Below are 25,195 nucleotides of genomic sequence, written 5' to 3' on the forward strand. Positions count from 1 at the left end.
TATTATTATTATTATTATTATTATTATTATTATTATTATAAATGACTAGGTCCAGTGTTTTCAGCTAAAAATGTTTGTTCATTTTGGGAGTTAAAGCCCGTCGGTGTTATTTAGCCGACGTTCACTCAGCAAAATGGCGCAAAGTCCCGTTGAGCCTAAGAAACAAGGGATTCTTGTATATCTCGTGAAACCAGACTTGGTAAAATAACGTGACTGGTAATGACACAGAAGAAAGAAATTATATTGGGCATGGAAAAATAGCAGTTAACCGGTGGACTGAGGGTTAATGAACGACAGCTAAAGGCGGCGACTAGGAAATTTCGCTGAAGTCTTCAAAAGGGGTCAGGAATAGCGACCTACTCATAACTGAGCAGCCCGGTTGGTGGTTATATTCATCAACCAGGGAAAGAAACCGTTTGCGTTAAGCTTACGCAATTCTGGATGGGATCTTTGTGTAGAATCTCTCAAGAGGCTGCTAAAGTATCAAAGAATATACCGTTGACTGTGCAGCAGAACAGACTCGCGTGTTGTGCAGGGTAACTAGTACATTGCACCCAATGCTATAATAATACCGCATAAAGTGCGACCTGCGAGCTGCACTGTATTTCACCTACTACACTTGATCCGGACCTTTGCCGGCAACAGCTGTGAAACGTATGACTAAATTTCACAATGCGGTGGGAAATTTCTTTGCTGGTGACGAAACTAGAGCCTATAAGACTTGCTTTAATTTAGGCTAAAGGAACGCTCCCAGTTCCTGAACAGATGGCGAGTGCACTTTTTTTAGCCAGGGGCTTTTAAAATATTTCACCTCTAAAACGCCTTTCGTAACAGAGACTCATTAACCGCACAGTGCTCTTAGCTGCAAAACCTCTAGGAGTGGAGTAAAATAGTTTGCACCAAATCGTTGCATTTGGTTGCATATGTGCTCAAGCCAAAAACCATCGTAATATACCTTCATATTTTTGCAGCTCACCGAATTTCATTGTCCACTGAAGCAGTCATGATGCTGGCGGAAAAGTCCGGTGGAATAATTTCCCAGCACCGCCGAGACCCCGGGACTTGAGCCCCGAACTCTGAACCCGATTGCCTCATTGTTTTGGTCCATCACTGACACGTCATAGCTTCCAAAAATTTAATTCCACTTCGCGAATACTGAAATCCTTCTTAACGGGGATAAGTGAAATAATTTTGAAATCCACTGACTCAGTAAGTCAATTTAACGGCTCGCAGATTAGGAGGATTGATGCGTTCAACTCACAAGCTTGAGAACAATGCAGTAATGGCACCAAACATTGTGATATGTACAAAGATGTATAGATTTTTTCGGTAAGCGTAAAAGGGCATTGCGTGGCACGCTAACTGCCAAGAACAATATCCTATTTGATCACCTTGCAGACATCGCAGATGGAAAATTCAACTCATAATTTTCGAGTGTAGTGATGTGTAGTTTTCGTTAGCTTCTAATATGACATTACCTATTTCGCCTATTGCACGAACGCCTTTGTTCGAATACGCGCAAACGACAAATAACATTTTGTATAGTTACATGAAGACAGATGTGGTGACTTATTTCGACCTTCTCTTCGCGTGCTTATAACTGTCATTTGCGGGTTCCGTGTACTAATTCTGTTGTCAAAACATTTCAGACTATCTTCGGATTCTAGTATATGTGAGAACCGTTCAAAAGGGAATCCCTGGACAACCATAAACGGATTATTATTTATTCACTGGTATGGGCCAAGAACGAGCTATTTTAAAAAGAACAGGTCTTGGTGATTTTGTTTCATTTGAATCACATTACTACTGTGTACTCAACCCGGTGTTCTTATTTTTAGTTCTCTGCCACACTCCAGGCGAAGTAGCCTTTTGGGTGGCCGGACCACTACACTGGTGAGTCATTTGTCATTACCATAGGTGGAGGTGAAACTGTGGTGGCTGTAATCCGTTGTCACATTTATTTACTATTTTTCCTGAACTTAAACTACATTGTGCAACCGTTGTGCATATTTTATCGTGCCAATAATTACATCAAGAGAAAAATGGTACCAATACACAAATTTTCGGCACGACTTGCTGACTTCTTGCTGAATCAGTGGGTTTTCGCTTCGTCGAACTATTTGCTTACTGTTGAACCAGTGGAACTAGATCTCTGTGTTTGTGTGAACTGTTGAACGTCACGTTAACTCCCTGTGACATTTTTTAGCTAGGAATAACTTTCCTATCGTGGAATATTCCACTCACACGTGAATCATCAGTGGAAAATTTCTACAAGTGAATATTTTCCTCACAGCAGGTTACTGCACTAGAATCGGTGTAGTGGACTATTGTATATACGCATTCGTGAGCACTTAGCGATTGTTTATTCCTTTCTTATTGCGATTTTTTAATTTTGTATTTGTTCGCTCGTTTATTTGATCGAATGTGCTCATAAGGTCCAGAGTCCACTACACGTGTACATAATCTTTTGTTTTATCTGGACCAATGAAAACACAAACGCAACTTCACTGCACGCCACTCTCCTGGCCTCTGAACAATAATAATGAAATCTTCCAAACACGTGGTTGACACGCTTCTCGTCGGATCTTATGTTTGCCTCTGTCGACCGGTTTGACATGTGCACTGTTTGGGGTGCTTCATGCATAATCAGGCGTGCCTTCTTTTGTCCATTTTATGTTGCTTCACAAATTATCCAAACAGATTTTAAAGGCAACCTGTTACTGAAAAAAGCTGAAAGCATTTCCCGTATCCACTCGGCAAGTGCTTCGCGAGTCCTGCCTTTTGTTTCCGTTTGATTTTTGATTTTTTACTTTACTGGTACACAAATGGGCATTACATCCGGAGGAGCATCGCATGTCTCCAACGTCGAATAGCTCGAACATCCTAGTAGGACCGCAACAGTCGCGACTTGGGTAACATACCAGCAGGTTTCAAGCCCCCGTCGGAAACGTCTGCTCTTTTGGAGACATATTGATGTCATTATCATAATTGTATTATTATTATTATTGCTTTTATGGGAGCACGCCACAGTCCGCGCACATTGGCCATCCCCACCTGCCGACCTTAGCTACCCCAGGCATTTATGAGTAGCCTGAAATTACAAGGTCTCAGACGACAGACGCAATAAGGACCTCACGTAGATAGATGGGATTACAGCACGTCTCTTTATAAAAAGGAGCTATTTAGTGGGCCAGTTAGTGTGTTTAAGGGCGTCGTTGCAATACGTATCAACCGAAGTATTATTTCGCATAATTTGAGCAACAAGAGAAAGAAGGTGACACTGGCTGCTTGGGCAAAACTTCCGTGCCGGACGCTCCGAAGCCCTCTATCTCCGCATCTTGTGTTCGCGTTCTTCTAGCCAATCTTGCATGATGTCGTCCGCACCGGATGCAAATTTTATATTCGTACAATGTACATTTCGAATTTTATTTTTTGTGGGTTATTTGTCGAAGTATATAATGCTACGCCATCAGCCGTCTGACGTAGTGTGTAGCATGTATAATTAAACATTTATTCGCACGGGTTTGGCTAGTAAGTAACTGGAGGTGATCGTGCTGCAAACTTACGGGCAGTCTTTCACTTAAGAGAGCAAAAGTTTCCACATCGCGGATTCTGAGAGATAGCCTTTTAATAAATATGAACGCTGAGGTTAAGTCACTGGACTATTGTGGAGCCTACTTCGGCTCAGGTAAAATGTAGTGCGTTACAATCTTCTTGTTAACCACAGAAGCCTGAGAGGATAGAAGAAGTGCCGAAATACAGTTCATCTTGTGCTGAATGGCTTAAGCGAGGTACTCTATTATTTAGGTTACACCACGCTTCTACATATAATTCAACTGGCTGGGATCAGTGGACTTTGTATGGGCGGATGGAGACGTTTGATCGCAATTCAAAGACAGATAGCTGGTGGTATACCACAGGCGGCTGTTTTCAGACCAAGACAGTCTATGTGGTATGTCATTTCACCAGCAAGTGAACTCTAGTCGGGTTGTGTACTACTCGCAGACGATGTAAAGTTGCGATGACATTTAGATAGTGTTAATGTTTAAGCCGAACTGTAGGTGGATTTCAAGCAGTCGATCAAGTGGATAACACCAAGAATTCCAGAAACTCTCTTTCTCAGAATTACCGCATCAAAGGTGAAATTGCCCAGAAGGGCCACATTATCACCAAATTCGCTCTCACAGAACAATCTCAAAACACACTTAGGCAGCACTCAGCAAGGACGAATGAACTTAAACATTAAAGATGTTCAGGAGAACACTCTAGACATAGAGCTTAATACGCACTTCGCCCGACCAGCAAAGGAGCAGAATAAACCACCTAAGCATCACGCGACAAAGACAAGAAATTGTAAGAAAACAAAGCTGGGTAGTCTGTGGGTAGCAAACCTGTAGGAGTTATTCAGTGGACGAGGAGGCTTGCTGATGGACCATTATATGGTCCCCCCTCAGATTTCAAGAAGCCCATTTGACAATTTCTCTCAAATTTGTTGGGCCATAGGACCAAACAGCCGCCACTTAGGAACCGCATTTGGCATCGGGGTATAATGGTGTTAGAAATTACTAACTGCAACAACTCCCTTGGATCTTATAAACGTTGCAGATAGCTGCAAAATTGCTTGCAAAATGAGGTACTGTTATGCAGGAATCCACACGAATCCCGCTATACCGCACGTCTTTAGGCGCTGCTACGGCTGAGAATCCTGGCTCGCTCGAGGTTGGCCCAGAATTCGGGACGCTTGCCGGTCCGGCATCAAGGCGAGATCTGATTGGTCAACAATCTGGACCCAACAGCCAATCATGACCCAGTATTGGCCAAATGCCGGTTGCCAATGTCGCATCCAGAACGCGTCAGAAATTCCAGAAAGTTATAGCCGCTTACGCCATATATACGAAGCGCTGTACAACTGTTCTTGATTTCGTTTTGTGGGTTAATAGACCTTGTGCACCTTTGGTGGTTGTTTTGACGTGAACGCTAGCTTGGGAGGCTCAGACCGAGAACTAAGCTGAGGAAAATACCGTTATTACAGGTACGAAATTCCCATCATATATTTTGAATACTCTGTAACCACACACCTTAATAACTACATTTTCAAAACGACAATGTATGCGGTTGGGTTTCTGTGGTGCAATATGAAAAACGCCGGATTTCACTGTTTCCAGGTTCACTACCAAAATTTTCGGGTGTCGCAACATCCTGGTCTCTCATTTTATGCTAAAATGGGCTCTGTAAATGCCCTTTTGAATTTGTATTTCTTTTCAAGTTTGTAAAAGAGCATGCTTTCACAGTGGCACGTAAACCAGTTGCTTGACCGATATATCAGTGTTTGTTTAAATTCTCAGCATTCATACTTGTAAGCCAACGGTTGCTTTCAAGAACTGACGTAAATTTAGGTTTGTAGTCAACTTGTTTTAAGGGTAGTATAGGTGGTATTTTCATCACTTCATATGTAACTATCAAGACTGTTGTTGTCAGTGCCGCTTACTTTTCACTTATGTTTGTGAAATCTATGTTAGGTGGGTGCATCGTCTCAAAGTCAGCTTTGGAAACTTTCATTCCAGTTTCCTATAACTTCTGGTGAACCGACCAGCCATAGAAAAGAAGAGGCTCACTGGCCTCTAAAAAAGAAACCCTGATTCGTTGGGTTGAACATTTACAACAATCATTCAACTGGCCACCTGTAGTTACTGAGCCCAAATTCTGACCCGTAGCACAGACCTGAACGGTGAATTTGGAAACATCGGTGCTTTCGAGAATATGTGTATGCCCGTACTCCTCCATGCATCGCAAAGCCGTTGGTCCGGAAGAACTCCCAATCTATCTGTTTTACCGTGGAGTTGAAATCCCCGGGTTGTGCTTGTCCAACTTATGTCTCTATTTGGATGAGGGAAACCGTTCCGAATAACTAAAGTGAGTCGACAGCACTGCTTATTTGAAAGAATGGTGCTCACGGTGGAATAGGTACAAACGTAGGAATTAGCTTGGCCTCCGTTTCAAACGGACTATTTGCGTCGTCTATTTTATGTCGAGAAATTTTAGTGAATAGCCACCAACAAGATAATAATAAGCTTACAATGTCCTGTCCCGACTAGAACTAATCGGTTACTCCCTTATTGGAACCAAGTTTTTCAGGAATGTTTGAAATCATTCCCACTTGTTTTCACTTTCAATTTAGTCGAAACTTTTGTGCAGCTAAACCACCTCATTTGTGATTTTATGCAATGGGTGGTGTTTTTGACATCATTTAGGTTACCATAAGTGGTAATTGGCTCATTCACCAGGATAAAAAATTCTGATAAAATTACTCTGCTCATAATCAATAATCTTCAGCCAAAATTCACCTTAATGGAAAAAAAAAATCTAAATAATATCAGCAACACCAGATTCTTACCGGATGTGGTAGCCCTAAAACCTCTGTATGCGCCGTAATCTCATCACTTTTGCCACAAGATGAAGGCACAAAAAGGATTAAAATTCTTTTTGGATGAGCGAGATTACTTCCACTGTGTGTAAAAGAGAGTCAAATAATTTCCTCTCAGGATGGTTACTATAGGTAAGCTGAAGATGGATGTAGCCAATAAGGTCTTTCTGGTATCAACTACCAGATCTACTTTAAGATATAAAGCAACCATTGTTATGATAAAGGTTTACATATTTGTGTTCGACCTCGAACCCATTTCTCAAGCTTTTTAACTTCGACTGTGATTAAACCCCAAAACCCTCTTTCAATAATTTGGAATCTTTCAAATTTTTCTCTCGCTTATTCTTGATTTTGTGATGTCACTGTCGATACTTGTTCCGCTTGGTTTATCTTGGTCACTTTGCTGTCGATTCCCTCACCACTTTCTTTGCATCATTGTTGCGGTGCGCTGCTTATCGTGCGCTGTATTGCCGCACTCAGTATGTGTGATCCACAATTATTCTCTACGTTTGAGCTAATGAAAGACTTTGCCAATAGAGTGCAAATCATGCGTATCGCAGCCACTTGCGACAGAGGGACAGCAACGTTACCTAACATAATAAATTAACATGTATTGCGCGAAAGACACTCATTTGCGCACTAATGTAGTTTTAACGGGAGATTCAACAGAATCTCAGCTGAATCTCTGGTTCTTCACGAAGGCCACCTCGTCTTTCAATTGATACTATATTGTAGATTTGTAAACCTTATTAGGAGTGTGTTTCGTCTTCGAGAACAACTAGCATACCTTTCATATTCGAATTCGGGGATATCTTTCTATACCAAAGCAAATCGCTCCTCTTACTGGAGAGCGTGGCACTACCACAAACCAAATGAGGAAGCTCTTGGTTGTGTCCATATACCCTTTTAACCTATCCATTACACACGTGTTTTTGTCAACGAGGTTTTTCAACATCTCGGGCAATTTAAATCATGTGTCAGACCTTACTACTTACCAGTTGGTGAATACGGATTCTTCCATAAGCATTCGTCAAAAACACGAAAAGCACTATTAAAGAATCAATTAGTCCATCCGTTTATATCGTTCGTACTGTCCCACTCGTGTCTCCTAAGAAAAGCTTGAAGTCACTGATTGAGACCATTCGAACGAGTATATTATCCAACTCCCATATATCAGTGCTTGAGTGATAGCTGTCAGTTCATCAAAGTATCGCGAGTGGCTGAGTTGTGTTTTACAAGAATTAATCCGGAAGTGAATTCACACTACGCTCAGTGGTGAGTATCCCGAAAAAGGATGGTATAAAACTCGTTTACTTGAATGTGTCTGATCCCTTCTAGCTTTAATCCGACACATCGGTACACAATCAAAGCAGGTGTGCTGTGACTGCTTCGACTATGCACCGGAACAAATAAAAATACTGTCAGTTTCACTCCCTGACCGATAAACAGTGGCCTTAAGGGTGTTGCAATAGTTCACCTTATCACTACTCTGGAGTTGCTACAAGCTACAGCACTAGAAGTCCAGATTTGCATTTTCATGTAAAGAAACGAATATTTCTAAACATCATCATCATTGTCAGTTGTAATAACGGCATACTTGTGGTACTGTGGTTGTAGCTGCCACGGTTTCCTTCACCGATGATTCGGGGAGATGAGGTAGGTAGCTGCGCATTGGAGGCGGGAGCTGATAAATTAGTGCGTGGATACAGCACTGTAGGTGGACTGTTAAGTAGGTAAATTGGGAAGGGAGCTACGCATTGAAGGCAATAGCTTGGACGCCTGAGCGCCATTGAGGGCGCGACTGGGTCATGTCTCTAGCCATTGATGTAGCCCACTCGGGGTCCCCATCCAGGAAGACGGCAATGACCAGCGCAGCTGAGTTTGCTGCGTAGTTTGTTTTCTCATATCATGTCACAGTACTTTGTTCCCACACCAATTTGGTTCTTTCGATGCGATCTGTACACAACCGAAAGCCGGCCTTTAATACTCCACATTCGATTCACAGAATCTGATATCACGTCGTGACACACTTTGACCCTCAAAAGTAGATGTCCTTCATAGCTGCTGGATATAGAAAAATCAGCTGTCGTCAACACCATTGCCGAACGTCCAGAAGTTACCCCGTAAATCAAGCAAGTCACCTTCGTGTGGTTAAGACACCTCTTATTCCATCCCTAAGCATATTTGTCTGTAAAATGACCCCGCTTTCTATTCCCTGACGAAGATTTCAGCTTCAGTTCCTACTGTTATATTGATGGTTGATGGCTGCCTCAGTGACTGGTCACTTTGCTTCACCTGTTCAAGATCCATTCATGAGCGGTAAGCAAGCTATTGGTGGTGATGAATATTCTGATCAGATAGTTTAGTTGTTGACACTGATTAGGAGAATCGAAGCATCACATACATACATCCAATAGATCCTGCATATTGAAATGTTCCCATTTGCGTTGTTGGGCGTGAAAATCACATTTGATGATCCTTCCACTTTTGGTATGAGCTGCACTGGCGTAGCTCAGCGAGATCCGTCGCTGAATCGAGTGGCTGAAGCTTGAGATTTCTAGTCATCATCTAGAAATTCTTGTTTCTAGGCTGTGGTTCGTAGGATACAGGAATAGTGAACTCACTCATCATCGGCTTGTTTTGGGAGCAGTTCGGAAGATAGGGTGGAGCAACAATATTTTCATGAATGATGATACAAGTGACTAACTTTTGCCTTACATCAGGTCGGTTGGGCGTCTAGTTGCGACATGACCGTAAACGATGATGTGATGAGACAATGGACTGCGATATAGTCCACAGTAACGTCACCTGGAGCTTCAGTCGAAGCATATGATGGAAATCCTGTAATGTTCCAAGGCCTGTGAACCAAAATTGCAAAGTGACTGGCGTGGTACTCTCCTAGCGAGTAGTCAACTGAGGTAAACGACCCTTTAGGAACATCCAACTCACTTCCATACGCCATAAATGGTGATCATCCGAAATGCATGCTTCTCACTGGTAGCGTATCATACACACATCGAAATAACACTTGAATTCTTCGCACATGCAAAAAATCTGGTGAGATGGATTAAGCACGGCGTGTGAACTTCGGGAGTTTATTAAAATAATTTTCACAGAGAAATCCAAGCGACAAATTCCTAGGCTCAACAAAAGTGTAAAGCATTTTAATGATTCATCCGCATGTTCATAACTATTGTGGACGGGATTTCACGGATAATAGTAATGAAACCTTAGATTCACTGCAAGAGGTACGCATGGAGACAGATAGGACTTCAGTGGTAACATAATTTTATTCAGTCATCCTGCTGCATGCAGCAGATGGGTCGCACAGGCTGATATAACAAAGTGAGTTGTTGAGGCAACTTTTGCTCGTGTGATAATCAGCATACTGCCCGGGTACCCAGGAACCGAATAACAGATTTTTAGCGTCGGTGCACATCTCATACATAAATATATGTAGTGCATTTGGTACATCCTGCCCAAAACTCAAAAAGAGGGCAGCGTATTCGTCTAACTCGTTGGTCCAAAACGTGCAATCGCGACCTCCCAGGGTGTTTAATTCCACAGCTACTTGTGGTAGCTCAGCGGAATATTAATTTCACTAGACGAGTGAAACTCACATCTGAGAAATTGTCACACGGGCAGCAGGTGAACACGAGACCATTAGATGTAGACTTTATGGTTGAGGGATGAGTGGCGCCCTGTTCTGTCCAAATGTGAGTCAGTCATATTGCTGACCAGCCGGTAATGATCGGCCGGGAGTTTGTGAGTCCGGAACCCCGTGGAGTTTCGTGAGAAGCGCAACGCTGACTATTCCCATTAGAGATGAAATTAGAGATGAGATTTCTAACCTTTAGGTTAGAAATGATTGCCTAAGTAGAGTGAATGTCCCTTGTTCATGCAAGTTCACACAATTGAATGCAATCATCTGTCGATTCGTGTTCTGTCACCGACAGGGGTCGCAGCTGTGGCTGTTTATGCAACGGCGGATTCAGGCGAGGAAACAACAACAACAACAGCAAATGGACTGGCAATAGCAACCATATATTGATCAACAAAGGACAACAGTCGCACCCTTCGAGATCCTCGTATAACAACTTAGGGTCTTGGCAAAATCACGGAAGATGATCACATAAGAACCACCCCTTAAAGGTACTTAAAAAAAGGGAAATACACGAATTCAAATAATCCGGAGTCAATGGTGTCTCATTTCAGTCTGGTATCACATTGAATACGTACGCGTTCGTTTCAATTGGGCATTCGAATAGAAGTAGGTTTGCGAAACTTTCGTTCATTTTGATGGGCAAATCTTGCTTTGCTCGAAAGGGGTACATAAAGTAAAACCTTGTAAGTCCCTTGTGGACTTAACATCGAAATCGTCACAACAAAGGGCACCCAGCTAAAGCACATAAGGAATACGAAGCGCCACCGCGAGGTGAATAGAGACTGCGTCCGTGCTCGGCGGACCTTTCATCATTTGATTTGCTTCAGTACTTCTTGTTGAACGAGTTCTGACTGCGAACGAGACAACAGCACTAAGTTGACACAAACCAAGACTGTCCTTGGACTGTTTTATTTAAGTGACCGAGAATGCGCTGAAGTGAAATGATGGATGAGCGTTTTCAGCGCATCAAGAATTTTTATTCGTGAGCAGAGATACATCTAACCCAAGCAGACATGACCTTTTCCCAAGTCTTGAGACAGATTGCCTGGATGGGAGCGGCTTGTGCTAGGGTACAGACAGTCATCAATATGACTACTCAATGTTCGAAACAAGTAGATGCGGATGCAACGAAAAAACATTTGATATCTTCGACATCATGGATAAGATGATAATTTTGCTACGCTGCATTTACGCTTCGTTAAAAGCCTAGAGTGGTAAAATACCTGCTGCCGGTTACTCGACCGTCTCCATCAATGTGAGGAATTATCGGGTTTACGGAACAGGCGCACACGCGTGACACAATCTAAGCCAGCGTGGATATGCCCATGAATATGGTGCAAGCATCGTATAGAGCTAGGTTCGAAGCAGCTTTACTTTATGCAGACAATCATCTGACTGCTGTTGATTGGTCATCGATCCTCGCGGAGGACCTGATAATTACCAAACCATGGGTTTCACTTTTGCCGGATAGCAAAGACTTGGTCGGATACCGAAAGGCTCAACCACACAAGCGATTTCGTCCCTGTTGTGATTCAGGTAAACGCACTCCGGATATTCACCCGCGCTTAGGTTATGGTTGGACCAAACTCACTTGAAATACACTAGCTGTGTAAACTAACCGACGAAAACCTGGTACAGTGTGCGGACACGGAGTTCTTAATCCGAAGCTCATGTGTCCTATCCTTCTGCGCCTAATTGATGGACATGAATAAGGATAAAAGCGTTCGGCGTCTGACTACAACTTTGTAATGTGTAGCTGATCTTGGGTTCCAACATTTATATGCACACCTCCCGTGTAGAGGGAAAACGATGAGATATTTATGTCTAAGCCCTTGACCGGGGAAAACAGTGTACTGAGGTTGACCCGTTTTCGGATATTACATTCAGCCACTGGGCTTTACTCACCACTGAATCTAAGACAGTTGATGTTCACTCGACCCAGGTTGAACCACGGTAGTCTGCAGGTCATTGACACAAACTACAGAGATGCGAAAGTGAACAGATACGACACAGAAGTCCGAGGACTAAATCAGAATGATAACTGCAGTGTGTCATGATCACGTCTAGGCCTGTGGTCGACTGAGAACCGGAAGTCGAAAAGCTTAGTTTATGAGAAGATAGCCAACACCGTTATCTTCTGAAAGCCAGTGTAGGGTGATGCGATACAAGATGTCGAGGTTCGTCTTATGGAGATACGATGCATTCTAGAGGTGCACGACCCAACTGTGTGTGGTACACTGATTATCGGAAAAAGCAGCATCGATCTGGTTTATGGGTAAAAGAAGCTGCTATTCACAGTCTGGATGCCTTAGAAGGCAATAAAGGCTAAGCAAGAAACAAACAATGGGACTGCGGAATTCGCAGTCAAACTGGTGTCGGTCGTCCAAGGACAGGAAATCAACATAATTATGCAAGCAGAATCAATAAACGAGGAAGAAATGAATGTGCTGTTCTCGAATGAGGGGATAGAGGGTAAAAACGGTAAAGTACGATCGTACGAAGCAATAAGCATTCTAGCTGGTCGTAACGTACGTGGTGACAAATAGCAATCTGTGAGATAATGTGAGAAGCGTATCGCAGAGCAGCCAGTTCATGCGTCCAGGATCACAGCGTCAAAAAGTGGTTGTGTGACAGCGAATTGCAAGTATGCCACACAGAAACCGGATGGTAAACGTGGTGTCAATGTAACGGTGCCGATGATGTGGAAACAGATTTGGAGGTAGCATGTACGTAAACGCACATGGCAACGCAACACAGCGACTGGATCCTTCACATGCGTGTTGGCCAAAAAGGAACATTCTGGTTTATCCCAGTGGGCCCATATCCCATGTTGCTAGATGGGTGGAACGGAGCCATGTATTCACACAGCGCGCCAATGCTTGAGCACGTGCCTGAAAGAATGTGAAAGCCATTGATTTTCCAGGAGAGCGAAACGTTCTTGATTGAGAAACAAGGGTTTCCCGCGCCTGTAGGACAAGAATTTAGGGGTAGGTTGATAAGAATATCGAAGTTAGCACGGGTAACAGAGAGAACCGATGTAATAGCTGGTAACTTGTCTCGAAAAAACGGTTTCCAATCCTATCCACAATTTTCAGAAGGGCAAACTTAATAACGCGTTCCACACTTCATGAATCAAACCTGCCCTGAAATAGAAAACAACACTCTACTAGCACCACACATCCGTAAATTGCTCATAAGGTGTCCTGAGTGGGGAAATGAAAACGATCGTGGGTTACCTGTCCAACGGCCCGGATTGGATACGCCCTAGGTAGGTTAAAGTTAGCAGTCGGACCCTGCCCTATTCCACAAGTAAGGGTGTTTTTAGGTGCTCAGTGTGTGTAAAACAGTCAAGCGTGACCCTATTCCGGCCACATTGACAGGTGTTGCTCCGCGACTATGGAAAAAAATCAAACACCCCTTCTAGAATTCGGTATCATATCTACTTTACACAGTTATTCTAGATGGTCATTATCCGAGTGCGTTTAGGTAGCACATTCATTAAACGCTCTTAGTGACTCGTAACAGTAAAATATAGCTATAGTATGGGCCGATGACGTTCATGCACCCATAATGTGTGCAGACAGAAGTTGGCCCGGAAAGCGGATTTGAGTAACACGGCAACGGTGGACGACCTTTTTGTGTGGCTGTCAGGCTATTCGTTTTTGAGAATGGCAGGACGCGTCCAGGCACGAAAAGTGCATGTGCGGAGAACGACGCGTCTTTGAGGTCATCATCAGAAAGCACTTTCCGGACGGAAGGTGCGTGGGTGGTGCTTAACAAGCACGGCTTGGCGGCATGCGACCAGCGAAGCCGGTGTGAAAATGTTCACAGCAGAAACGTCGCCATTGGCTGGACAAGAACTAACAAAGCGAGTGACCATAGTTGTCCATTCAGCCATCCTATATATTTACGCACTAGCTCAGTGCAGCCATGTTCCTAGTCTTCTTTCTTCTTATCTCGTAGTCCGCCAGGTTCAAGTCATGCGTAACCGATAGGCGGCCCCACGTTACAACAGGGAGCGTGTCGTTTCGGCTGGAAGAAAGTTTGGGGTATCCCACTTGATTGCCGCAACTTGCATACGTCTTAGTGAAAGGTATGAAAGATTACAAACATTTGAAGCATTCACTCCCGTTAAAGTCAGAATATCCATGTCCAACAAAAATTCCCGCCGACCTGGTACATCGTTGGTACAAACTACTTCTCTTCCCAAAGGAAACATCCCGGCTGATGAGACAAGATGTTTCTTCCTGGGGAAGCAATGTGCCACACAGAAACCGGATGGTAAACGTGGTGTTAATGTAACGGTGCCGATGATGTGGAAACAGATTTGGAGGTAGCATGTACGTAAACGCACATGGCAACGCAACACAGCGACTGGATCCTTCACATGCGTGTTGGCCAAAAAGGAACATTCTGGTTTATCCCAGTGGGCCCATATCCCATGTTGCTAGATGGGTGGAACGGAGCCATGTATTCACACAGCGCGCCAATGCTTGAGCACGTGCCTGAAAGAATGTGAAAGCCATTGATTTTCCAGGAGAGCGAAACGTTCTTGATTGAGAAACAAGGGTTTCCCGCGCCTGTAGGACAAGAATTTAGGGGTAGGTTGATAAGAATATCGAAGTTAGCACGGGTAACAGAGAGAACCGATGTAATAGCTGGTAACTTGTCTCGAAAAAACGGTTTCCAATCCTATCCACAATTTTCAGAAGGGCAAACTTAATAACGCGTTCCACACTTCATGAATCAAACCTGCCCTGAAATAGAAAACAACACTCTACTAGCACCACACATCCGTAAATTGCTCATAAGGTGTCCTGAGTGGGGAAATGAAAACGATCGTGGGTTACCTGTCCAACGGCCCGGATTGGATACGCCCTAGGTAGGTTAAAGTTAGCAGTCGGACCCTGCCCTATTCCACAAGTAAGGGTGTTTTTAGGTGCTCAGTGTGTGTAAAACAGTCAAGCGTGACCCTATTCCGGCCACATTGACAGGTGTTGCTCCGCGACTATGGAAAAAAATCAAACACCCCTTCTAGAATTCGGTATCATATCTACTTTACACAGTTATTCTAGATGGTCATTATCCGAGTGCGTTTAGGTAGCACATTCATTAAACGCTCTTAGTGACTCGTAACAGTAAAATATAGCTATAGTATGGGCCGATGACGTTCATGCACCCATAATGTGTGCAGACAGAAGTTGGCCCGGAAAGCGGATTTGAGTAACACGGCAACGGTGGACGACCTTTTTGTGTGGCTGTCAGGCTATTCGTTTTTGAGAATGGCAGGACGCGTCCAGGCACGAAAAGTGCACGTGCGGAGAACGACGCGTCTTTGAGGTCATCATCAGAAAGCACTTTCCGGACGGAAGGTGCGTGGGTGGTGCTTAACAAGCACGGCTTGGCGGCATGCGACCAGCGAAGCCGGTGTGAAAATGTTCACAGCAGAAACGTCGCCATTGGCTGGACAAGAACTAACAAAGCGAGTGACGTTGTCTGTCCATTCAGCCATCCTATATATTTACGCACTAGCTCAGTGCAGCCATGTTCCTAGTCTTCTTTCTTCTTATCTCGTAGCCAGGTTCAACAGAAACGTCGCCATTGGCTGGACAAGAACTAACAAAGCGAGTGACCATAGTTGTCCATTCAGCCATCCTATATATTTACGCACTAGCTCAGTGCAGCCATGTTCCTAGTCTTCTTTCTTCTTATCTCGTAGTCCGCCAGGTTCAAGTCATGCGTAACCGATAGGCGGCCCCACGTTACAACAGGGAGCGTGTCGTTTCGGCTGGAAGAAAGTTTGGGGTATCCCACTTGATTGCCGCAACTTGCATACGTCTTAGTGAAAGGTATGAAAGATTACAAACATTTGAAGCATTCACTCCCGTTAAAGTCAGAATATCCATGTCCAACAAAAATTCCCGCCGACCTGGTACATCGTTGGTACAAACTACTTCTCTTCCCAAAGGAAACATCCCGGCTGATGAGACAAGATGTTTCTTCCTGGGGAAGCAATGAATCACAACCCACTTGAAGATAGCACTGAAGGAGAGTGCTAGTGACAACAGAGTGATGTCTTATAGGCGTAAAGGAGATGAAATCGAGTAGAAGGACACCAGCTGCGTCTACATGATTACCGTGAAAATGTTAGCAAGTACCACTAATTGGTAACTCTATAAATAAAAGGTAAGGAAATCAAATAGTTTAGCTACAGGACTCTTCCAGGTTAGATCATGTCAGGTTGCCGAAAACTAGACTGGATCAGTAGAAGACTTAGAAACGATCATGAACCCTGCATTATTATATCAGTTGCTGACGTCACTATCTCCGTTCGTATGGACGGGATTTGGTGTAATGGTGGTATGTTATACGCTGTTTCTACACCACAACAGGTCCTTTTGAAAGAAAAGGATGGGTCTGAGCGGAAATCCATAATACGAAACTAGGACAGTCGCAAAAGTGTCCAAGGGTCAAAGATGGATTATTAGTTCTAGGAATGTGAAAACTTACTTAAGTTCAAGATCTTCCTCACCATACGCATCGAGGTAGACCGAGCCCCAATCACAGAAGTTTGGCCCAAGTGAGACGTAGACGATAGAAGTGTTGACTTCAAGCACAACACCCGCGAACCCTTCGCACGAATAGGCGTGCTATGCGGAACAGAGAAACAAGAGAAAACCGCCATGGTGAAGGTTAAGTTTGAGAAAATCGTGAGTCCTCAAGAAAATAGTTCAAGAAAGCCGTATGAATATGATCTCTTTGAAAAACCATTCAAATATCGAAAACAAGCAAAATCTTCAACCGTACTGATGGAAACCGGGCCGTTATTGTGCCTTCGTCCCAAGTGGGATTCGGTGTGCTTTTATTGGTTCATCGGTTGACCATTGTTCAAGCAGAAAGTAGCACTCTGACACCGCAATGCTGCTCGCTCAATCTGTTGTGGATAGTTTAGTCTCAAACGCTACATCACAGATAGAGCCAATACCCACAGTGAGTTGCTGACAGCATGAATGTTACTAACATCGGGTAGCCCCCATATCGTTATGTATCCTGCCAGGCAGATGAAGAGTTATGGGGACCCCCATCCTGGAAGGTAAACAGCACCAACAGCACTCAGGCTTTTCATAACATTCCTCATTCCCGTCTAACTAGTCAAATTGTCCACCTCTAGGTTTCCGCCACTCCAACCTAAGCATGCAAAACTGCGCTCGTCTCAATAGGTGGCAACTCGACGTAACACATGGTCCAGCTACTCTAGGTTACAATGCTAGATGTATTTTATTTTGAGGGAAGTATCCTTTGCTGCATCAGAACTCCGTTATCCGATCACTTAACTGTGAATTCGCCAGTTTCAACCAGGTCCGAAGATGTTTCCGATCATCCGTCTGAAGCTGCAAAGTCTCGCAGCCGCAAAACAAAAAAATTCGTGATTTAATTTTATACAACGTCCTTTGGGAACTAGTGATATGCTTTTTTGATATCTCAATTGGCGCATATTGGCAAACAATTCTGGCCTTTAAGGTTTGTGCACCGGCTTCACCTGTCACACTGCAACTTCTAAGGTGCGCATGGTTCTTCACAACTTCCAGGGTCACTCCATTTGAATTTTAGTCATTTTCAAAGAGTGTACACCTCGCAGCATGACTCTGCACTTTGTGGGCGCGAACCACGCGTCGAAGAATTGAATGATCTTGGTTAGTTTGTCTATCAGAGCTTGCACAATACAGTCTGCATATTCTACGTCGACAGGGTTCTCGCTCAGAGAAGTGTAAACACTGGGATTTCGGAATCTTTCCAGACTTTCCACGCCCCAGCGTGTTTTGGCGCATGCTTTGGAGTTCGGTCTCTCGAAGACATCCGGCCGTTAACCCAGAATAATACGTACCTTCAGAAAACGCTCTCTTTATGGCTTTGTAAAATCGCCTATCTAACTAGTCTGTCTGGAAATCACCTTTGCAAGTAGATTAAGATATGCAATCTTCCCTGCAGAGCAGAACTCAGGTTTCCGTGATAAGTGTTCATGTGCGCTTGATAAAAAACTGAAAGCTATTTTTTCTTTAAATATCTACAGTTATTCCAAGTTGTTGTTAGACAGCATGTTTTTCACTGCTTTACAAATGGAACAGTGAACAAACGACCGCTTCTGTTTGAGGGTGGCGAAGCTGAGGAGACTGGCATCAACAAAGTGAGGTTCGTTGTTCCCTTCCTCCTCGGAAGTCAATATTACAGACGCGTGGGCCTTGTTGACTTTGTTTGGAATACAGCTCACTTAGTTCTGACCAGTTACGATAGAAAACAACTTAACGACGATAGCAAACCATCAATTCCGTGGGGAGTTTCACAAAACTTTTTTCAAGTTTGTTAGGAGCTGAGTTAACCGATATAACAGAACATACTTCGACCATGACAGTAGAAAGGTTGGTGCATAGGGTGCAGAGGAGCCGGCCGCAAATCAGGCAGAGGGCGTTCTCCTGGAATCTGTGCTGCACAGCATCGCAGTTGACCAAATGCAAAGCGTTGAACAGAACGTCAAAACAATAGGGTGTACGGATGAGCCGAGGTGAGTACAGTTGTCGACCGATTTCAACCGTAGCCTGCAGAGACAAGTTAAGAAGATTTAGGAATTTCATCACATTTCGCAGTTTTCTAAAATGTTGAGAAGAGCAGTCAATAGATTTGATCGAATTAGATGCGCAAGGATATACACAAGTGGGCTCGCCGTTCCAGCGAAATGACTCCACACCGGGTACCAGATTCCAGGAATTTCGTTTGGGGGGACGCAGTTCAATCAGTTAGATCGAACAAAATCATATATGTGCATATTGCAAAAAAATGGATACAAAACCATATTTTCTTCAAAACATTCCTCAAGTGTTGCTTACAGTCAGGGAAAGCTTGTTCACGTCGTGCTCAAGTCCACCATGTATGCCCCTCTGCAGCATACTTCTACGCTGCATAGACGCTCGCGTTGGTAACTTTCACCAGAGTTGAAGCTTCGGGCTCTGAGTGTTTGTGTAGTGTGAGACCCAAATCCGAGGCGATTCTATTTACTCATACGAATAAAAATTATGGGTACATTCCCACAAGCAGTATTCGTCCCATGAGAACGTTAGGTTTCCGCCGACTCAGCTTATCACAGGAGCCGGAAAGTAAAGATTGTCGTAGACAAAGCAAATGATTGGGTAGTTCTGTCGATAAACCTCAATTCGCCCGGAAACAATCGATTACAAAGGGTGACTTCGACTTCAGCAACGTTTGCTATATCCTGCTGCAATTATGCTTGGTGAGGAAGGCTATTCTGCTGTATATTCACGCATACGGAATGAACGTAAACAGTGCCCATGAGGAGTGGCCAAATGAATAACGTTCGAATCAGTTAGGGATATCGTTTAGTTTCACGACACAACCATTCGCCATAACATCATACATCTCGCACGGACTTTGCGTCTTTCGTTATACTGTAGTTACCATCATATCCGACACTAAACTTCGCACAATACCAACAACACGTGTGATCTCATCCCATCCACCATCTATACTGTGCGTCTGACTACCACCACCAGTCAAAAACACCAATAATCTAGCCTATTTAATCAGTTAGATGACATGAAATATTGTTCTTTAGGACGTAATCGTTCCGGAAAAAGTTAGCTAAATTTGGGTGGAGTGGGTCGATACGGATTCTGGAAAACATGGATTGTGGGGATCGTTAGCGTAGGATACGCGGAAATCATGACAAGGCACGAGGCACACGACAAAACGGAAGCTAGAAAGTGAAGCACAGAAAAGCCCAGTGTGTTGTGGTCAATCCAATAGAACACACGACCCACTTATAGACATCTACGGAGGGGGGAAGGCTTCAGGAAAGTCGGAGAGACGGCAGCTGCGAAAGCTACCAACAAAGGGACTAGTCGAATCCGATATGAACTTATATTTTTGACATTAAGCACTACGCGTAAGATGACTGAAAACTCCTCACCAGCACATTTAGGTGGAGAATATCGTAAACAAGGGATTTAGTCCAGTCTACCGTTACCACACAAGTGATTCACAGATGAGTGACAGTTCGCCAAATGCACGTATTGTTTTACTGGTTTTACGAAATTTAAGCTGATGAGTTTTAAAGAGTGAGAAGGGGAACCGAAAATTAACTGAACAAAGGGTTGACAACTAGGGATGACATCAAGTTGAAGCCGGAAGTCACTAATGCAATAAACAATTATAAAAAAGGATCGGCTGAAGAACGCTGCAATATATGAAGAGGACTATTTATATGATGTTTAGGTTGGGAAGATTACATACACGGAATAAGTCTGGGATTTCAGCAAATCAGCTACGATAAGAAATTGTTTTTTTAGTTACTAACATAACCCTCGCTTATCGTCACGTTTTTCAAGAGACGAAGGCTGGCCTTACAACGAGAGGGAATGTGCTTGGGTGTACACTAGAATACTCTTGGAGTGTGAGGTGAGACAGCTCCATAGTGTGCACCTTGTAAGATCAGGCAACACAATGGAGTACAGTCCCAACGTCCGGGACAAATTCATGAACTACCTCAAAAGTTAGGAATATTATGAAGACATAAAAAAAGACTCACCCGGAGGTTTCGTGCCCACACTAGGTTCCGGTTAGCCGTTCTACATGTGCTGGTCACGATTACTGGTTTCAACATCTCGATGCCACTGGTGCGAACCAACTCGGTAGGAGATGAAACCTCGGTCAGTACATCGGAATCCAGAGGGCCGGAGAACTGACCAAACCACCGATCCATCAAGATGTACAATGGGTTAGAGGTAGTGGGTAACGTAAGACCAGAACGGGATGAGGCAAGTTCAGCAACAACTGATACACTGATTACGGCCGTGTCTCCGCAGTCGAGGGTTAGAAGACGACAAAGGTCACTGAATTCCAGCAGACGTTGCTGAAAACAAAGACGAAGAACAACAAGGCATTCCAAGACAACAAGAGCGTATAAACAAGTTGGTGCATCTCACCAGAGTGCGTATTGATGGGCAAATTTGTTGATAATCGAACAGAAGTTCTGACTGTATATTAAAAATGTGATCCACTAGCCGCGTTGACAACCGCGTGCATGATACGAATGCAAACTACTGTGCGTACTCAGTGCGTGAGAACTTACAAGATTCGACTCAGAGTTTTGTCGCCTAGTCATGTTAACCTAGTCTGGAAATTTGCCATCAAAGATCTATCAATGCTGTCAGCGAAAGCGTCTGAAATGAGGTGAGCAGAAAAAAAACTGCCTCGGCGTCCCTCCTGCCCTAACATCCAACGGCTGAGTAACCGGAACTCTGAAGACCATCACGCTATGCCATCAAGCAGCGGGCACACGCGGTTAATGAAAACAATGAAAACACTATTCCCAATAAAGTGAATTAGAGTAGATGTTCCATAGATGCACTGGACGGTTGTAACCTATTCAGTATGAGAGCCACCTTCTCACAAAAACCAATTATTTCTCAAGTTGGCCTGACGATTGAAGTATACTGCAACTAAACATATGCCCACGGGGTAAAGAGACTACCACAGTGAAGAAAAGCCACCAATTCTTTCGGTCTCGCCTGGAAGGTGATCCATATGGTTCGACATCAGTGCTTTGTAGGGAAAAGTAGTATTACACAGAAATTAATCTTTAAATAACACATTCAGTGATATTCGACATCACGGGACCCGAACTTCATACCTCTAACCTTTAGAAGCTTGGATTGTTGTTAAAGAGGAGAATTCCTGATTTTTTTCATCTGGTTAGCCAAATGGTATTTGGTAATACCCGTTATGGCTTTTTAGTTTAGTTCTAGCTCGGTTCCTCACACACTTTCAACAGAATCCTCTTTCACCCAAGCAGTTCACTCAGTTCAAACAATATCGCAATCTAAATAGGTAAGTAAGAGAACCCCATAAAATATGAGATAGGAATTCTGAAAAAAACTAAAATGATTATAATTCAAGTTCAATCACTTTTAAGGTCACATTACGAAGACCATGTTTGCAACATTAGCACGAAGGAGATCGCAAGTGGAACTGAGCTACAAACAACGAGACGTAAAAGGTGCACCTAGTGTCCGTCACAACTTGTTGCCTCTACCGGTATTCAAGAAGTCGCTAGTTGAGATCACTTAACCATACGCTAACCGGATTCGATAGGTAGCTACCAAACAATGTAATTTGTCCGGATTGAGAAGCCACTAAGATAACACTTGGAAAATGTTCAACCCAAAATCATCCACTGCGTTGAGGCTGATGTGCGAAACTACTGGCCGGAACATCCGTGGTTCAAATCCTGGCTTTTTTGATTGTTTCTGTATAGGACTGGACACCCTGGCGGCCCTCGTACTTTCTTGTGCTGAACGGCAGCTACACACTGAACAAGTGTTTTACGTACGCGATCAAAAATAATTATTTCTTAGAGCTGTCATGCCAGTCCACAATCGCGTACGAGCTTCAGTTTGACGCGATACAGAGTTTTATCAACCCACACAGATGGTAACACGGGTTTAGGAAGTTTAGAAAGTGAACTCATTTCACAAATTTGAATGCTCTTCAGCAAACAAACGTCTCTACAATTAATTTTGGAAAAATCGGTTATATTGCTCCTACTGTGAGTGAACAATGTCGGGCAGCGGACGTTTTCAACTACTGGGGGGTGTTTAGGGAATGACGGAACAACTATGTTCTGCTACAGGTGGTGCTGATTGAGGAGTGAGAGGATCCAGTCTATCTAGGAAGTATTATTCACGTATTAGATTGTTGCCAGGGCAACGCGCCTAAATAGATAGGTGCAGTAGAATTATCGGGTGATCTAAGCCCAAGGTCATTTTCAATGTGTACAGTGCACCACTGTTTTCGCAAATCGAACGCAACAATAAATTCAGTATAACACAACATCCATTTTTCATACGAAAATATGTGACACCAAGATAAGTAGCTAATGGGTAAACGAAAGTCAATAGGACAGTAATAACACTGAATGGTAGACTTACTTCAGCGGATATTTGAGGGTATGGGGGAGTCGTCGCAGCTGTCGATGATTGGGGAGATCCGGGCGCTTCACCTAAATGTGTTGATAGCTGGTTGACGAACGGCAAACCTGTAGGGAGTAGCTGTGATGAACGGCGATCATGAGGTTTTTGGTCGTCATCGATAGACTGCCAACGAGCTCGACATAGTCCAGCTAAACGCAAGAAAGGTAGCATTCTCAACACCACATGTAATTCAAACTGCGCCTGGTCCAGGGTGATCACACTACCACCGACTTCTGGTAGTCTAGCAGCGTTCCGAAGGACAAACTGACGTTTCACCGATTCGTTCACTTCGTTCGCATCCCGGTCCTCGGACGCGATGAGAGACTGTATACTCCGCATATGTCGTAAGATATGCTGTCCATGTTCCGCAACTGGACTAGACAGCTGTATATCGCATAAGAAACAGTCCAATGTATTAGAAAGTAAACTGACAATAGCGCGGTAAGTTCATGGATCAGTTCTGAGTCAATAAAAGGTTGTAGAAAGTAACTACGGTCTGCATGGCACTCCAACAGGACCATACACCGTTTCGAGCCTAGGGGAACGTTCTCAAGCACTGATATGTATTAATTAGCCCAAGCTGAATATGAACATTTTTTGAGGACAGCCGTGTTTCTCGAGGACAACTTCATCATAAACGAATTAAAAGCAGCTGGAAGGGACGAAAGTAACAGTGGAGATGCTAACGCAAAACACTGACTAATGGTGGGATTATAGAGTTCGGTTAGCTGGCTAGCGAGTGATGAGATGGAAATGCAACGGGGTCCCGAAGCTTGCTACAACTTGATATCGAACTGTACGAAAGTCGTAGCCTATTTCGGAAGAGAACCTAAAACAACTGACAGTTAGTTATGGGGTCAGTTTTCAATGTTCCGTCGGGAAGTAGCGACGGAAAACAGTGAATACCGTAAATCCTATAGAAGCCTATGTCGAAGTATCCCTGGCTGTAGAGAGATGCGAGTTACCCAGCGTACAGGAGCTCATCATATTCATTTGGCCTACAGGCTAAAAATATCCTTAAAATCATTAAGCACCGAATACAGCGAACCAATCAGATTGCAACGCTGGTAGGGTCTATAAAGATGAACTTCCTCAGCCTTAAGATCATAAACATTTGAGTGGCAGTGTGGCCGAGCGCTCTAAGGCGTTGGCTTTAGGCAGCAGTCCGAAAGAGCGTGGCTTCGAATCTCACCACTGTTAGGCCTTTTGTACGGCAGCGAAGCATCACTGTTGAACAGTGGTGTCATGCTGTCGATGATAATTAAGGTAAACATTTGATAGTTATAGGTTCATTCAACAGATCATCTGAACTGAACCGAACAGAAAGCTGGTGACGGTGAAGAAGAGCGAAAAGATATACTTAGGCTGATGACGTGGAAAACACATATACTCGTACTGTTGGTAAGAATCTGAGACAAATGTAGGAGTCTTTTTAAACAAGTTTAGCAGCATTAGCAACGGACCTGAAACAAGATACATTTTGTACATATAGGTGTTCAGCCTCCAACCGTCTGGAGCTTTCGGTGATGATGCCCAAGTCCAACATTCATGACAAGTCGATTGAAGAATTTATCGAACAGCATCGGGATGTGGGCCGAAATATGCACCTCTCCAAACGACACAACTGAGGAAAGTTCCGGAGTGCATTTCGATTCGTTATTAGCAGAGCCCAGCAACTAGTACATTCCAAGAACTGATACAGAGAGTAAATAGATCCAAATTAAAAATGCTACCAGAACACTCGAACTGGTGTGACAAAGCGCAGCTGTGGAAGAAAACCGATGAGCAAACTCACTTTGGAAGCGAAAACCTCGGCTGTCGTCAATTGTGCCTCGAATGAAACATCAGAGGTGTTCGCGAGACCGGAAGTATTCAGCAGCGCACTAATTAGAGCGCGAATATACGCCAAGGAGAATGTTGCAGCTACCAGAGTGAGGAACATGTCTGAAAAAGGTACAGTAGAGTGCAGTTGGTTACGCTACAAACGCGCGTCGTAGCTATACCGAACGAAGGCATTATAAAAGGGGTCAACGAAAGGTTAAGTCTAGAAAATATGATGAAACAAAA

General features: G+C 43.8%; 2 protein-coding genes across 2 annotated transcripts in view; one reads left to right on the top strand and one right to left on the bottom strand.

Annotated features, from left to right (window-relative positions):
• T265_10569 (hypothetical protein) overlaps positions 1-12,634 on the top strand; it is a gene marked incomplete at both ends in the record, with an annotated part of 14,326 nt that extends 1,692 nt beyond the window's left edge. The window contains 2 exons of the mRNA XM_009176976.1: positions 1,857-1,893; positions 12,401-12,634. Coding sequence (XP_009175240.1) covers positions 1,857-1,893; positions 12,401-12,634 — 271 coding nt within the window. The remainder of the gene's footprint in view (positions 1-1,856; positions 1,894-12,400) is intronic.
• The window catches only part of T265_10568 (hypothetical protein), a gene marked incomplete at both ends in the record, with an annotated part of 62,279 nt that continues 49,411 nt past the window's right edge, over positions 12,328-25,195 (bottom strand). Inside the window, 6 exons of the mRNA XM_009176977.1 lie at positions 12,328-13,054; positions 16,599-16,738; positions 18,485-18,682; positions 20,686-21,009; positions 23,087-23,512; positions 24,924-25,072. Of these exons, the coding sequence (XP_009175241.1) occupies positions 12,949-13,054; positions 16,599-16,738; positions 18,485-18,682; positions 20,686-21,009; positions 23,087-23,512; positions 24,924-25,072 (1,343 nt within the window). The remainder of the gene's footprint in view (positions 13,055-16,598; positions 16,739-18,484; positions 18,683-20,685; positions 21,010-23,086; positions 23,513-24,923; positions 25,073-25,195) is intronic.

Source organism: Opisthorchis viverrini (assembly GCF_000715545.1).
Source record: "Opisthorchis viverrini unplaced genomic scaffold opera_v5_379, whole genome shotgun sequence".
NCBI lineage: Eukaryota > Metazoa > Platyhelminthes > Trematoda > Opisthorchiida > Opisthorchiidae > Opisthorchis > Opisthorchis viverrini.